Source organism: Crocodylus siamensis, chromosome 6 (genome assembly GCF_052110815.1).
Source record: "Crocodylus siamensis isolate JL-2025a chromosome 6, ASM5211081v1, whole genome shotgun sequence".
NCBI classification, from domain to species: Eukaryota; Metazoa; Chordata; order Crocodylia; family Crocodylidae; genus Crocodylus; species Crocodylus siamensis.
Genome location: NC_143400.1, coordinates 11,016,022 through 11,031,152, shown reverse-complemented (window position 1 = coordinate 11,031,152; position 15,131 = coordinate 11,016,022). Strand labels below are relative to the sequence as shown.

Sequence of the window (15,131 nt, the reverse complement as noted above, 5' to 3'; positions counted from 1 at the left end):
GCTTCACCATAGGAGCAGACCTCAGGTGTCTCTAGCATTCACATGGGCTGGGTCTGTCTGGTTCACTGCTGGCAGTAATCCAGGTGTGGAGCTGGCTGGGCAGAGGCATCACAGCTCAGAGTCCAAGGGAGCTGAGTGGGGGGGGTGTCCCCTAGGCCTGCCCCTCCAGGGAGCTCCCTGCATTTCATGGGGTCTTGGCCCCCCCTTTCCCTACCCCCACCTGGCCATTACCCCTCCCCCGCCCAGCTCATTGATTCCTCTGCCCTAATGATGGAGTTTTCCCTGCAGCAGGACATGCTCCTTCTCTTGCTGACCTTGGGAACAGGACAGATGGCCCAGGGTGGAGCCAGCGCTAATGGAGCTGCACAGCAGCCCCCAGCTACTCCCCCCTCAGTCCACAGCTCTGTGGGGCACCCATGCCCCCCCCTCCACTGCAGCATGGAGCTCTGCTGGGCATGGCTGGGCCTTGCCTTTCCCCCCCCCCCGCTATATCTGGGGGGGGCCCTCAGTGCCAGCCATCAGGGTAGGTGCAGGACAAAAAACACTGTGATGGGCATAGCTAGGAGTATTTGCCCCCCAAGTAGGAGCACACAGCTCCCTGTGCCCCAGGCCTGTGCAGAGCTGCTGGGCTGTGCCTGGCTGCAGAGAGGCAAGAGGTGAGGGTAACAAGGGCAGGTGCAGTATGCGGTGGGTCTGAGGCAGCTTGGTGCCCTGGACCCGGGAGTGTGCAGCCAGCAGCTGACATGATGTGAGCAGACAAGCTCTGTAATGAAGGGCCATGGTGGAGGGGGCCAGCCCCATCCTGTCAATAACTGGAGCCAGGCTGCACTGATGGCCCCTCAGGCAGGGAGGCTCCAAGGTTAGGTGGAAGGAGCAGGGGAGGTGGGCAGCAATGGGACTGGGTGGGAGGGTAGGACCCCAAACTCCAGTCTGTGAGTGCAGGAAACCAAGAAGCTCCTTCCCCCCTGGGAAAGCCCTGCCCTCTGCCCTGCCTTCCCTCTATCCCCAACAGAGCAGCAGCTGGGGCAGAATTGGGCCTGGGTGGAAGTTGCCCCTGTGCCCTGACCCTGGCTGCCACCCACACACCTGGCTGAGAAAAACTGGTCACAGAGCAAGGGCGTTGCTGTCTGTAAGGGCCCAGCAGGACAGGGGGAAGCCAGGCTGGGGCTCCAGGAAGGGAGTGAGCACTCAAGGGCACTGGCACCAGGGAGCATGGGTGGCCTCTGCCCATTGGCATCTGCCCTTTGGGCTGAGCAGCTGTGCTCCCACGAGGACCAGCCTGCTCCAGGGGCTCCTGGAGTGGAGACGCACCCCCAATATGGAGTGTGTGAGCAGGTGCGGTGGCTGCGCAGACGGTGGCGCCGGGCTGGCCCACATGTGGTCCAGGACACAGTTGTGTTTTACACATGTGTATGTTGCAGAGGAGAGTCGTGTTGTGAGAGGGTTAGGGGTGGACAGGGCAAGTGTGCAGTACATTGCGGTGCCCAGTTCAGGGCACCCCTACCTGTCCTGCCTGGCATCTCCATTGTGGTCAGTGCCCCCAAGCTCCAGGGACATGCAGGGCCGTGGCACTGGGGGCAGGTCTGGAACGGGACCAGGCTGGGCACGGGCCAGGCTGGGCTTCTTCACAGTGCCAGAGCAGGTGTGTGCTGGGTCAGAGACTGTGTGTGCCAGGGTCCATGCCCCTGCCATGTCAGCATGTGCAGGAGGGAAGGCAGGTTTGCATGTGCTGGGCACATGTGGATATGTGTACGTCTGTGTGCAAACCTGCCTGTGCCCTCCAGGAACTCCTGCTCAGGTCTTCTCTACCAACCACTGATGCTCTTTTGGGTGGCTCAGGCCAGCTGGGGCTGACAGATGGGATTCTCCCATCAGCAATCAGGGACCAGAGAGCTCAGCCCCAGCTCAGTCCGGTTTGAGGCAGGAATCAGGAAGCCCTGGAGCAGCAGCTCTGAACCAAGTGCGGTGGGGATCTGCTGGGGGCAGGTTCAAGCCCTGGGAGCAAAGCAACATAGGCCACAGAACTGAGGAGCCTCCTGGCCCTGATTTAATGATAATTAGCTGACACATTCATGACAAGACAGAGGAGTGATGGGATCTCTCTGAGCATCTGACTGCATTGTCCATAGCTGCTCCTGGTTCATAGGGCACGGCTTGGCTCTGATGAGTGAGGGGGAAGCGCTGGGATGTGATGAAGGCTGTGGATCTGGAGGCAGTGTGTGTGGAGGGGTGCAAATGGACACCCCCACACCTGTGAATGCAGTGCCTGAGCCCTTGGGCAGCCTGCCTTGCCACTGCTGTCACTCTGCCCAGTCTGTGCCCCTCTGATCCCTGCTGTGACAGGGCCCCCAGGAAGGCACCTCCTGCTGCCTGCCCCAGTATGACTCCACGCACGCAGCCGGCACTGGGAGGGGGTTTCTTGGGCGCTCAGAGCCGCTCCATGTAGAAGGCCCAGCCAAGCTGTGCCAGCTCCTGTTGATGCTGCAGCTGTTCTTGCTGGAGCAGGGAGCACAAGGCTGCACGCCGCACCTGGCAGGAGAGCACCACAGCACCAGGATCAGAGCCTCTTCCTGAGAGCTAGGCTTGAGCCTGAGCCCCTGGGTCAGGACCTCCCCAGCCCTGGCCTGGGCCTCACTACCCTTACCAGCACGAGCTCCTTGCTGGCGAGGCGCAGCTCCTCTGCAAGGCCACGGCGGAGCTGCCGCCAGCCTGCGACCAGGGACCGCTGCTCCTGCTGTACCCACTGCAGTGCCTGCTGCCGCTCCTGCTCCCACCTGCCAGCCAGAGTGAAGGTACTGAGTAGGGGCACCTGGCTGGGCATCAGGGAGTGCCCCTGCGGCCCAGGCAAAGCTGAGAGGTGACCAAGAAGCCTGTGGAATATCTCTTTTACCTGCTGGTGTGAGCAGCTGCCCAGCCCCAGCAGGGCCAGGTCTTGGCTGAAGGGAGAATGGGGAACAAGCCCCAGGGAGGGGGGCACCCAACCCTCTGGGCCTGCCCTGCACAGGGCCCTGCGCTAGGCTGGGCTGAGCTACTCCCAGTGATGTGAGCCTGGGACTATTCTGATGTCCTCATGGTCACAGTTCACACCGCAGGAACTGAGGGCCGTTGCCAGTGGGCAGCTGATGGTAAAAAAAGTCCTCTGGACCCCCTTGCAGGAGCCCAGAAACAGTTCAGATGTTGCCGCCCCTGGCGGGGGGTGGGTCCAGCCTGGCGGCTGCTGCCATTGCAATGGGCAACTGGCACCGTGACGACATCAACTAAAACACGTGGATGGGAAGTCTTCTTGGTGTTTGTGCACGGTGGTCTTCATGCAGTTAAAAGGCTAAAAGGTTAAAAGGTTAAAAGCCTAAAACTGCAAGGGGGGCCACCACTGGGTAGGGCGACCAGCACCTTAAAAACACCAATACAGTATGGGGCACAACTAAGGAGAAAACAGGGCGTGTTTGTGCAGGGTCACAGGGTCAAAACGAGCGCTCCCCCAGGGGACACCGAGCAGAGCACCTCAGAGAGAGCCCACTGGCTCGTGAACTTGGAGAGCTTGCCGGCGGCTACTGCTCAGCGGTACTTTGCCCGGAGACCCGCGCAAAGGACACTGAGGAAACATGCCCCAAGGTTGCCTTCCTGGCCGGAGCCTCCTTCCTGGATAGCCAGATGACAAGCTTGGCCAGAGCCAGGAGGTTGACCAGGAGGTCCCAGGCCTTGGTGGGGCAATGGATGGGGTGTGCATAAATTATAAGGTGAGGGGAGTAGCACAACCGGAACTTGAGAAGCAAGTTCTGGAGGAGGTGCAGGGTCTGCAGTCTGGCCACTTGATAACAAGGTGCACCAGAGTCTCCCTCTCGGTACAGAATGGGCACTGGTCGGAGACCGGTTCAGGCCACTGCTGCCAGCTAGGTGAGTGGGACTGCACTGCAACAGCCCCTGGCAGGAGACAGCGTTCAGAGCCCCTTTACCTTTGCACCAGCTTCTTGTAGTCCTCCAGCTTTGCCAGCAGCTAGAATCAAAGCAGCAGTCAGTGGGAACCTGCCCCACGCCCAGCTCAAACCACCAGCCCAGTCCCTGCACTGCCTTAGGAGGAGTGGAGCTGGTGATGAACCATCCAGGTGTCCCAGTTTGGCAGTGGTCACTGCCAGGGGGGTGAGTGGTGGGCTGGGGCAACGGCAGGATGCCCCTGAGCAGGCTGGAGCATGGCCAGGATGCAGGGGCCCCTGCATAAGCAAAGGTAATGGTTTGATACCTGCTGTAGCTCTAGCTGGAAAACACCTGCGGGCCTCAAGCTCTGGGCAGCAGCTGGCCCAGAACTGGCCTGGTAAGAGCAGGCCCCAGCCCCTCCACTTGCAGGGGGCCCAGGAAGATGCCCTAGCAGACCCTCCCCCACCCCAGGGATACCAGGCAAGCCTCTTGCGGGGAGTGCCTCTGCTCCTCTCCCCTGGCTGCTGTGCAACAGCTGTAGTACCCAAGCTGTGCATGCTCACAGGGATTTGGGCTTCCCTCCACTCTTCTTCCTGCCCCTGCCCACCTCCTCCTCCTTCAGGATCTGTTGGAGCATAGAGACAGGCCTGCTCCTGGCCCTTTTCCCAGGTGCCATTGCCAGGGCAGGTGCAGGCTCCATGTTCCTGCCCTGTCTGTTACTGTTTGCATCCTGTCACCATGGCAGCTACAACCCGGTAACAAAGACAAATGCCCTGATTGGACTGTCCTAGTTGCCTTGGAGGCAGTGGGAGAGGAGGTCAGAGGTTAGCACCCACATGGCTGAGTATGCAAGGGCATCCATAACAGTACCATCCCCAGCACCCTGGCCTGCCCACTCAGCCCCATCACTTCACGCGTGCTGGAAGCAGCTCCGTGTCCCCTGGCTCAGCCTGGACCTCCAAGCCTATCCCACACTTTGCAGGCAGTCAGCCCTGGGGACACTTCCAGTAAAGGTAGGAACTGAATTGGGGTCCAGGCTACAGGAGCCTGCAACACAGGAGTACATGTAGAGGGATGATGTTGGAGGTCACGCCCTGCCGCACCTGTTTATTGTATATACCCTCACCTGCTTTGGTCCATGTTAGTGAAGGGAGTGAGCTGTCCCTGACAGCTGTGGAGGCAGCAGGCTGAGCCTCTTTGACCTGGCTGGCACAGCTGGCCAATACCCCAAGCTTCCAGTACAAGGAATAACTCAGAATGAGGGCTGGGCACAAAAGGCCCTGGCAATCCCCAGCTCTTCCTACTTCCCAGGTGAAACAAGGGCAAGAAGGAACATTGGGAAAGGCCCTTGTGGCCCCCTTTGTGCTCTCTGCCCACACACTCCCACCCAGCTGATGAATTCATCACCCCACAGCTCTCACCATCCAGAACAGAGCATGGCAGGCGGCTCCTGGGGAAGGCTCCACACAGACACCAACTCTGGAGGACCATTGGTTTATTAAACAGCGATTTAAAAAGAGGGGGAGCACGCACGCATGGCAGCTGGAGGCACCACGTCCTGCTCACACCAGGGTGAGGAGGGGCCACTGGCCCAGCCCAGGGGACTGGCAGATAGCAAATGCTGCACTGAGTCCCTGCCAAGAGAGGGTTTCAAACTTCCAGGCGTTGCAGTTCCCTGTTGCTGCAGGCCATCCCGGCCCCTAAGACCTGCAGGAAGGGCTCCTGTGGCAATGTCACACAGTGTGGCACAAGCAAGGGGGGCAGCCCTCAGCTGGGCAGGCTGTGCTGGAAGCAGGTTTCCACTCTGCTGTAAAGAACAGTCTGGGGTGGAAGAGAGAACAGGCAGCAGCCAGGCCCTGGCCCTGCCAAGGGAACAGGCCACCCCCAGCTCCAGAGCAGACACGGAACTATTTACAATGATTTACTTGGTACACCAGGAACCAAGTCTTTGGAGAACCCAAGGAATACATAAGCACAATCAGCTGATGGGCAAGGGGATTGGCCACAGGCCCCTGTTGCAGTAGAGAACCAGGAGGAGAAGCATTTCCCCTTTGGAAAGAACAGGTCCAGAGAGCCCCATGCCTGCACAGACACGACAGATGGAGGATCAGCCCTGCCGGCCATCTCTGGGAGTGAGGGCATGGGCAGAGGCAAGCACTGACTCAGATCATCTCATAAATAAGCTAAAGCTAATCAAGTGGTCTATGCACAAGGCTAGCACCTGCAAAGCCACTAGCTGAGAAAAGGAACGAGTCTGGAATCTCTTCGGAGCCCATGCAGGGGGCTGGTCACCTTCAGCTCTGCAGCCAGCCTGCTGCTTTGGAAGGAGCTTCCTGGCCAGGGGACAGGCTTCCCCCACCCAGACACAGCTTCCATGGAGCCACCCGTGACATCCAACACCACGTGGCAGGGAGTGATCCCAGAGCCCTGCAGCCTCCCTGCTGCTAGGACACCACAGTACCCTGCCTGGAGAGGAGCTCTCTTCATGGCAGGTCCCGGGAGCTCACAGGGTACTCTCCAGTGTGTTGTAGTTGTCCTTGAAGCTCTTCAGCTCCAGGAAGTGTTTGGCACGTTTGCTCTTCTGGCTGGAAGGCAGGTAGGTGACCTGAATGGTCGCAGGGTTGGAGACCTCAGGTGAAAGCGTGAGGTCCTTGGCTGCCGACTGGTGCTGCCGCTGGCTGCTGCCTCCTCGTGCCTTGATGCTGTAGAAGAAGAGAGACATGACTGAATCCAGGAATGTGGCAGCCCTCCCTGGGGCAGGTGCCTGCTCAACTGGCCCCCACACAGGGACAGCTTGGGGCTCTGCTGTTTCCCCACATGCAGCCTAACATCTTTCTTTGTACTGGACAGACAGGTTTGGTGTCTGGTACCACTGATGTTGAGAAACAAGCACTTTGCTCTCAGGGCCCTGGAGCCCCTGGCACTGGCCTGGCTGTGGGAGAAGCCTGGCAGGCCACTGCTACCCAAGTACCATTAATGGCTCTAACACTTAGATCACAAGAAGCATGAGGGGACATAATGTAAGCTTAAGTAATGGGCACAGGCTCTGTGGATCCCCCTTCCTGTTGTGCAGAGCAAGGCTCAGAGAGTGTCATGTCCCCCCTACCTCCGCCTCTTGTCTACCAGGGACCAGTGAGACTCACACATTTGCTAGCTCAGTCAAGGCTTCCTGGTACTTCAGATACTCAGTCTTCCCAAAGACCTGGGCACAAACAGAAGAGCTCCTCAGAGATCCTGTCCACTGGCTGGGTTCCGCCCAGGGCAGGAGCGGAACAAAGAGCAGGCATAAGCAATGCTGCCAGGGCAGCAGCTGGCTCCACTGAGATCCACCCCAGGCCTGCGCTTACCCCCGTGCCGTAGCGGGCGCTGTCATACCCGTCCAGCAGGGTGTCCACCAAGGTCTTGCGGATGCCTTTGAAGGGAGTGCTGGAGTTCCTCAGCTCCAGCAAGTAGGCCCGGAAGCTCTTCCCTATTAAGGCCTTGGGGTATCTGCCATCTGCATAAAACGGGATGTCTGGAAAACCAACAGGCACGATGACAGGCAGGGCACCGGGCAGCACACCCAAGTGCTCCTGCAACCTCTGAAGCAGCTCCTGCTGCCTGCCCTGGAGAGTAACTGCAGATCACATGCTGCCACCTTGATGGGGGATTCCCAGCTCCTCTGCAGTACATGTGAGCCCAGCTCACGGAGCAACAGAAGCACAGGCAGATCCCTGGTTGGAGCGCAGAGCTCAGCCTGGCTCCACCAGGACTCTTGGGGCAGAGGCTGGAAGAGACCGGAGGGTCAACTTAGCCATGATAAACCCCCCGGTGAGCTCCCTGATCTGCCTCTGCTGGAGTCCTGTACAGCGCAGACAATGAGGCAGGTTTGGGAAGGCCTGCACCTCGCTCAAGAGGAGCTTCAGCCACAGCAGGCAGAAACAGCAGGTAATCTGAAAGTTTTCCTTAAGCATCAGAGACCAGGTGTCTCAGCCTGGATCTGGCCAACCTGCGAAAAACCCTTTCAGGAAGGTTCCCAATGGCTTTCTTGCATCTGTCACACTGCATATACACCAAGAGTGACCACATTTAGAGCAAATGATTCCCCAGCAATTCTGCCGCCTTGTCTCCTGCCTTTTGCTCAACCTCAGTAAAGGAACTAATCCATCTGCTCAAGACAGTTTCACTGCATGTCTGGTCGGTCCCACTGCCAGCTAGTCCTGTGCTAGTGTAGACGGTCCTAAGTCTTATGCAGCAGCACAGACCCCTACCCCATCTGCCTGGGATCCCCTCCCACATAGGCAAGAAGAGAGGGAGGGGGATCAGCTGCAAACCATAGACTGAGAACATTCTGGCCACTCCTGGACTCCTCACCCAGCAGTGCTCTCTCTTACCTGAAGTTCTGATTGCATCCAGTGCCTTCATGCGGTACAAGTAGTTATAGCAACCTAGGAAAGAGAAAACACAAACTGATGGCTCCACATGGTTTGGAGAGAAACGGGACATGCTCACAACTGTGCACGGGTACAACAGCACTGCAACAGCTGCCAATCGCCCTGTTGGAGCCTTTCCTGGTGCAGTGAGGACAGCCCCCAACTACAAGGCTAATCTGTGCAGGCAGCATGACTGGTAACTGACTCTCCATCTCCTCCGTGTGGCAGCTGATGCACAGGCTCAGAGTGTCAGATTAGGGCTGGCCCAGAGCCATGTTCTCCTTGGGTCACATGCTCTGCAAGCCTCCCTCAGACTAGGAGCCAGAGTCCACACAGAGAAGGCAGGCTGCAATCTGCTCCTTTGTGGGAGACTGGGAGGAACCCGGGGGCTACCCTGGTTAGTCTTTGCAATGGTATTGCTTGCCCCTAAGTATAGGATCAAGGGCCTAGGGGAAAGCAGGCACGTTGTAGGGGAGGACCCGGACCCTCCTCCACCCCTCCATTCCCCCAGGAAGAAGGGAGGTGTAGTACATTGGCTGCCAGAGGTCTCTAGCTGCAGGAGCCTGGCATCATCTTCGGCCAGCAGCTGTGGCTCATATTTAATGTCCTGTACTCTGGACAGTCGAACGTCAATCTCCTCTTTCAGGTCCTGTCCAGAAAAGAACACAAAGCACCCTGTTTAGAGCCCACCCTCCTTCCCAAAGGGCCTCCTGGCATGAGCAAACCAGTATGCCAGAATCATTTCACCCAGCACTACCACAAAGCATTGGGGGAGGCTGGGGTTTTCTAGCAATTATGAAGAAGCAGAAAATAAAGTCCCCCCTATGCAAAGAGAAGTTGGAGGAAAGCTGTCAGTTTATTTAGCCCTCAGACCCAACAAAAAGCGTCATGGATTTTCATGCTACCCAGGGGTGGGGTGTCTGGTTTAAGGTTCATCTAAAGACACGCTCCACTGGGAGAGAGGATTCCCATGCACGCAGCTGGAGCCCTGGGCATCTCTGTAGCTAACCAGAGAGCAGAGCTGCTCCTCAAGCCATCCAAACCATTCCCTGCAGCCTCTGTGACCCCGGGGGCCCAGGGGCTACCCCTGCCCATCCCCACTCAGCCTGTGAGATGCAGCAGAGACAAACACCCACATCTCATTGCACCAACTATCTTTCACCTCCCCCGCACGAGAGACCCTGTGAAGGGAAGAGTCACCCCTCCTCCCCCTAGCCGCACCCACCTTGGGAGCATGCTGCCCGACCGGCACATGGGGACCGCGGCGGGACTTCATGGCAAAGCGCATGATCTGCCTCTTCACAAAGATGAACAGCAGCACAAACACCTGGGCCGGGCGGGAGACAGACCATAAGCCTGGCAGGGCTGGGACCCTTGCACAGGAGCCCCCCTTCCCCTTTAAAAGAAGGAGACCCTCCATGCACAAACAGGGGGGCAGAGACAGAAGACCCCCACATGGCAGAAGACCCCCCAGGGGGAAGCCCCAGACCACTCTGGGGGCAGGAGACACCCCCAGCCCAGTCCTGCTAAGTGCCTGCAACACCCTCCACTACAAGGCCTCCCCTGATGTCCTCACAGGCCCCCCAATATCTCCCTCCTCCACTGCCGCAGCCCCAGACCCCCATCCTCCCACTGGGGCACACAGCCCCCCCCAGAACCTCAAGGGCCCTCGCAGCCCCCCCCGACCCCCCCCCCATCCTCGCCGAGAGTCCTCACAGACCCACAAGCCCCCATCCCCCTCACTGAGGCCCTCACAGCCCCCCCCACTGAGGCCCATCTCACCCTGGGGACCTCAAGGTCTCCCATCCTCCCTACGGGGCCTTCACAGCCCACCCCCAGACTCCCATCCCCCCTAAAGTCCTTACAGCTCTCCCGAGCCCTCCGGGGACCTACACAACCCCGCCCCCCTCAATAAACCCCACCCCCGGCGCTTCCCACTAAAATGTTCAGCCCCACCCCTGGACTCCTCCGGGCTCACCAGGCTGCCGTAGGCCATGACCAGCACCACGTTGACCCCGGACAGCCAGTTGCTGCCGGTCGCCGCCATCCCCGGCCCGGCCCGCAGCCCCCCACAACATGGCAGCCGGCGAAGCCGGCGCGCGCCCCACCACGTGATGTGGGCGGGGCCACGTGATGGGGCAGCACTGGGCAGGGCGAGTCACGTGACACCGACCCAGGAAGGGAGGAGGGCGCCGCTGCGTGGGTCACGTGGCGCCGGCGCTGAAGCCGCCGCGGCCCCGCCCCCGCCCCCGTCACGTGATGGGGGCGGGCGCTGCTGGGCAGTGTCAGTGCGGTGGAGTCTCAGGTAAAGTTGGCTGCGCGGAGGCGGTGGCGCTGGGTGTGCGCGGCCCCTTTAAATCCCGGCCCACCCCCCCCTTCCCCGCGCCTGGGGCTGGTGGTGCTGGCCCGGCCCGGCCTGCCCCGCCCCGCCCCGGTCCTCCCAGCTGCCCCGGCCCGGCCTTGCCCGCTGCCCCAGCCCCGGCGCCGCGCGGCTGGTTTTGTGGTTGCTCGCGGCCTAGTGGGCCTGGCCGAGCCGGGGACTCGCGTAGCGCGCAGGCCGGGGCATTGAGGGGGAGCGGGGATGGCGGCTGCGGCCATGAGGGCGGAAGCGGCGCGGCCCGGCAGGACGGACCGCGCACAATGGGCCTGCGGCCGCCCGCCGCCTCCTCCCCCGCACAATGGGTCCGGCCAGCGCCACGTTGCCTCCCCGGCCGTGGGGGCCTGCCCTCCGGCGCCTGGCCTAGCCCTGCGTCGCAGCACCCACGTGCCGCTGGCTTGTGGCTGGCGGCAGCGGTGGGGCAGCCTGCTTCCTCGCTGCCCTCCTTTGTTCTGCAGGCCTAGGCCAGCCCTCGCCTCTCCGACCTTGCAGTCCTCTTTGGGGGAGAGAAGGGCAACCCAGATAAGGGTTTTTTTGTCTGAATTGAGGCCCTGGCCCGTGACCCTTCTCGCACTGCCTGCCCCCATCATCCATGCTGGCCCAGAGTCCTGCAGGCAACTGTGTGCTGGTCTGGAGTGATGTTTGATTCTTAGCGAGAGGCTTGCCCATTTTGTTGGCAGCCACACCGCTGTAGAAGGCCTCGCTGCGGTGTGTTGACATAGCTTTGGCCTCTGAAGAGTCCCGTTCAGAGACCTACCTTGGTACCATGCTTGGATCCCTGCCATACCTTCTGCTGCAAAGCTTTGTCAGACAGAAATCTGTCGTCTCAATACATGGATTATTTTCACGCACGGCCAAAGCACTGGGTGAAGCGTAACATAGCCCTTGTAGAGTATCCCTCTGTGTCAGGCTCTTTCCGGTACGTGTTCTCCCCAGCCGTGCAGAATAATTGCTCCTAGCGTTCTGCCCTTCTGTAGTCCTTTCATCTGAAACCTCAGAGCCTGGTTTGTAAATGTTAATTAAGGTGTGTGGAGGGGGGGTGTGAAAAGATCATCTCTCCCTTCTCACAGATGGGGAAACTGAGGCTGAGACATGCTGTGACATGTCTGAAGGAGCCCAGTAATGGCAGCAGAACTAGGGTTAGGATCCAGGGCTACTGAACACTGGTTTTGGGCTGCGAGCACTTTTAAAAAAAATAATGGATTTGAGCAATGGATCCTTGTTCTCTACAAAACTGCAGTGGTTTAAATTTATAGTCCAGCAAGCCAATTATTAAAAACTTAAGTTTATTGCCCTTTCTCCTTGAAACCCTGCAGAAACAAATAGTGTGTAAACGGATCTCTTTTCTACCTATCGAGTGAATAGTAGTGGCAGTTTAGCACTGAAAGTGAAGAGTAACTGTGGAGTAAATTAAACTTCAAGTTCTTGCAGGTAGAAATCGTGTGACTTATGGCTGTAGAGCTCCTTGCTTGCTCCTGCTGCCTTGCGAGCACTTTTGCTTCCCTCTTGGGCTTGTGAAATCAATTTGACTTTTCTGTTACATTTTGCTCTTCCCTAGCATATTTCATTCCAGACTCTTTTCATTGTGTCCCTGGCTATCTGCAGTCATAATTTTATTTATACAGTACCTGCGCTGGAGCATGAATTGCTTTACGGTTTAAAAGGAAATACATGGATTGACTGCATTTAAAACATTCCCAATGAAAGAACAGTTCAAATCAGATTGTAGCTGTTTCTGTGCAGTCATGTTCAGATCCTCAAGAAGTTGGCTCTGTTTTGCATTTTAATAGTGCCTGAAACCTGTCAGTTCCCAGTGGCTGTGATCTGGCAGTGAGTACTTGGTGGCCAGTTACCCATACTTACGCGGAGCCCTACGACTGGTTCATGGAGCACTATGGGGGTTCAGGCATCCACCTGCCTACAGCAGTTGGTAACATTAAGGCTTGGGCTGATATTTCTGTATCAGTGGATAATTCCTGAGCTTTATACACGGGGGTTATTTAATCCATTGGTAGAGTATAGCTGGGCCAGCAGCGGAACATGGCAGTTGTTAAACAGTACCCAATAACTGCGCACAAAGGTTTAGGACAGCAAACTAATAGAACTGTATCCTATTGAAATTGCAGATTAAGTTACTGCAAACAGGCAGTATTGCTTCCCTCTGGGCTGGCAATTCTGATGCCAAATTGGGTTAATATGGCAACTTGTTCGTATGTGAAATACTGAGAACCAGAATAGATGCAGCAGTGGGGAACAAGGATAATACCACAGGGAAGAATTGTATATAAAGTGCAGAAAGGTTAGCTATGTAGCTTAAGAGGCTTTTCATTTTCTGACTTCTGGGGAAGTTTCTGCTGCATATTCCTTTTTAAAGTCCTGTTCTGCCTTGTTAAATTTACTGCTGGATGCTCTTTTGGCAGGCTGAGATAGATGGTACAGATTGTGCTTTCTAATAAGCAGAGATTTGGTTTGAGGTACAGAAATAGTCGTCTTTGTTTTTAGATTGTTGCAAGGTGGGCATCACACGAGGCGGGTTTAACTTCTGGATGTTTCGTGAGAAGTTCTGTGGTTCTATGAAGTTACAGGAAAGCCTTAAAACTTGAAGACAAGTGAGCTACAGGAGCTAATCCATGCATCTTGCTGGAGGAGTGAGGAGCACTCTGTTTACAATTGCAGTGTAGACCTAATTTGAGGGGCCTCTTGCACTCCAGAGGAGTGGTTTATAGCCTCAGAACTGTGTCTTTGAAGATTTAGATCTTAGTTCTGAGCAGGGCTACTTTTCAACTTTTCCACCCTATTTCCACTTTGTGGAGCAGCACTGAGCTTCATGGGGACAGTGGCCTCTTGATCGTCTTGCTCTGCTTTCCTAGCCAGATACCAGTCCACATCTCTACTCTTTGTTTCTTCTTGGTGTAGGGAAATCACACATGTTGCATTAGCAGTTAGCACAGGACCCATTGCTCCAGAGGCAGAGTCTGCACTCTCTTATTAGCAGAGTGCCTAAGGATTAATTTCAGTATTGTTTATGAGCCTCTGATCTTTCCTAGTGCTTTGAGATTTATATCACTTTCCTTGCTCCTGAGGGCAGGTCGGGTGTGGCAGGCGTGTCTGCTGCCTTACTGTCACTGTTGGGCATTCCTTGCAATGGCAGATTTGGGATCTTCAGTTTTACTTGGCTAGGATATTCCCTGTGCTAAACTTCCTAAGGTTCTTGACCCAAACTACTGTGCAACATTGTTCTACACTTCTAGTTAGTTCCTGTGTCTTGCGTGGGTTGTGAGTGGACTGGATGAATCCTGCATTTATTTTTAACACAATTTGGAAAAATTTGTGTTTGTAGTGATAATTATGCAGCATGCTGTACTGTAGGAAAAAGAAGTAGCATTCCTAGACCAGGACAACAGTCCACATAGATGGAGTAGATTCTTCATGTTGGAGTGCAGGCTTTGTTTAAACAAATTAAACATACCAACCTGTAACATCCTGTCCGATATTTGGGAGTTATCTTCAGTTGGGTTGATCTATTTCCTTGAGCCTTCTCTGGGATGAGGGAAACAGGATGAAGGAAACTTGCAAGGAGCAAGCAGCTGGAACAGAAAATCAGTTGATGAGGTGAGAGCTTTGAGCTGTTTGTGTTGGGATGTGGCATCTCTTGGGAGCACGCATTAAGTGTCCCTCACCACAGCATTGCAGTGCTTCTGCATCCCCTTCTTGGAATTGTCAGTGTCAGCAAATTCATGCAAAGGCAAGGATTTCTTAGGGTGACATCTTGCCTCTCCCATCATTTCTGGACCACCATGACTGCAACATTCTTACTCTACAGCTAATTTATGCTTTTTGGTCTTGTGTGTCAGCCATGGAACATACTCCTACCAAGAAGAAAAGTATTTCTGCTTTTAGATTTGGGGGTAGGCAAGAGGGAGCAGGAGGCAATGCACTGTCTACTGGCAGTAGGGATGCTCCAGTTCTGGTGTTGCTTGTTAGTGGTAGAAGAAACTTAAAAGTTGCCTTTTAATCCTGCCCTTGTTTGGGAAAGGTGCCGGCATGCTAGGGAATGGCTTGTGGTAACCAACCCCCATGTGGTCCCGCCCACTCCATCATCCAGCCTCTGGGTGCTGCCTTTTGTTTCCAGTTTCTAACCGTCTGTTCTCTCTCCTCCCCTGCCCCACCACAGAGTTCTACCTTGTAAATACTGTTATTTGTATATACTGTAAATGATGACATCGGTGGGCACTAACCGAGCCCGGGGGAACTGGGAGCAGACACAGACACAGAGCCAGACACAGCACAAGCAGCGGCCACAGGTAAGGGGAGCGTCCATGGAAACCAGCTAGCTTGGAGGTGGAGACCTGGCACTCTTAGCTGGTCAGAGCAGTTATGAGTAATAGCTGGGCTTGGCTTAATGTGTCTCCCAGAACCACTTCCTGTGT

At 56.4% G+C, this 15,131-nt stretch overlaps 3 protein-coding genes across 16 annotated transcripts in view; 1 reads left to right on the top strand and 2 right to left on the bottom strand.

Moving 5' to 3' along the window:
• Positions 1-2,144: 2,144 nt before the first annotated feature.
• Positions 2,145-4,620, bottom strand: CFAP141 (cilia and flagella associated protein 141). Its single transcript, XM_090055359.1, has 4 exons — positions 4,520-4,620; positions 3,954-3,994; positions 2,645-2,774; positions 2,145-2,529 (listed from the first exon to the last, which is right to left on the bottom strand). The coding sequence occupies exons 1-4, from the start codon at positions 4,610-4,612 to the stop codon at positions 2,428-2,430; spliced, it is 366 nt and encodes a 121-aa protein (XP_089911485.1). The 5' UTR covers positions 4,613-4,620; the 3' UTR covers positions 2,145-2,427.
• A 770-nt stretch (positions 4,621-5,390) lies between these two features.
• Positions 5,391-10,454, bottom strand: LTAP1 (lipid transport auxiliary protein 1). The gene is made up of 7 exons (XM_090050513.1): positions 10,303-10,454; positions 9,550-9,651; positions 8,856-8,973; positions 8,286-8,339; positions 7,260-7,426; positions 7,056-7,114; positions 5,391-6,614 (listed from the first exon to the last, which is right to left on the bottom strand). Exons 1-7 carry the CDS (start codon positions 10,369-10,371, stop codon positions 6,416-6,418), a joined length of 768 nt encoding a protein of 255 aa, XP_089906639.1. The 5' UTR covers positions 10,372-10,454; the 3' UTR covers positions 5,391-6,415.
• A 58-nt stretch (positions 10,455-10,512) lies between these two features.
• UBAP2L (ubiquitin associated protein 2 like) overlaps positions 10,513-15,131 on the top strand; it is a 33,032-nt gene continuing 28,413 nt past the window's right edge. For all 14 annotated transcript variants that reach the window (XM_090050493.1, XM_090050490.1, XM_090050488.1 and 11 more), the window contains exons 1-2: positions 10,513-10,629; positions 14,876-15,005. In XM_090050493.1, coding sequence (XP_089906619.1) covers positions 14,916-15,005 — 90 coding nt within the window. In that variant the 5' untranslated portion in view covers positions 10,513-10,629; positions 14,876-14,915. The remainder of the gene's footprint in view (positions 10,630-14,875; positions 15,006-15,131) is intronic.

Bases quoted from the DNA above. Each gene is read 5' to 3' on its own strand.
- CFAP141 (XM_090055359.1), bottom strand. From the start codon at position 4,612: ATGGAGCCTGCACCTGCCCTGGCAATGGCACCTGGGAAAAGGGCCAGG. The intron at 3,995-4,519 runs GTGGGCAGGGGC...CTTTGATTCTAG, and splicing joins AGATCCTGAAGGAGGAGGAG to CTGCTGGCAAAGCTGGAGGA. The intron at 2,775-3,953 runs GTAAAGGGGCTC...TCTGGCTGGCAG, and splicing joins TACAAGAAGCTGGTGCAAAG to GTGGGAGCAGGAGCGGCAGC.
- LTAP1 (XM_090050513.1), bottom strand. From the start codon at position 10,371: ATGGCGGCGACCGGCAGCAACTGGCTGTCCGGGGTCAACGTGGTGCTG. The intron at 9,652-10,302 runs GTGAGCCCGGAG...CGCCCGGCCCAG, and splicing joins TCATGGCCTACGGCAGCCTG to GTGTTTGTGCTGCTGTTCAT. The intron at 7,115-7,259 runs GTAAGCGCAGGC...GTTTGTGCCCAG, and splicing joins GCGCCCGCTACGGCACGGGG to GTCTTTGGGAAGACTGAGTA.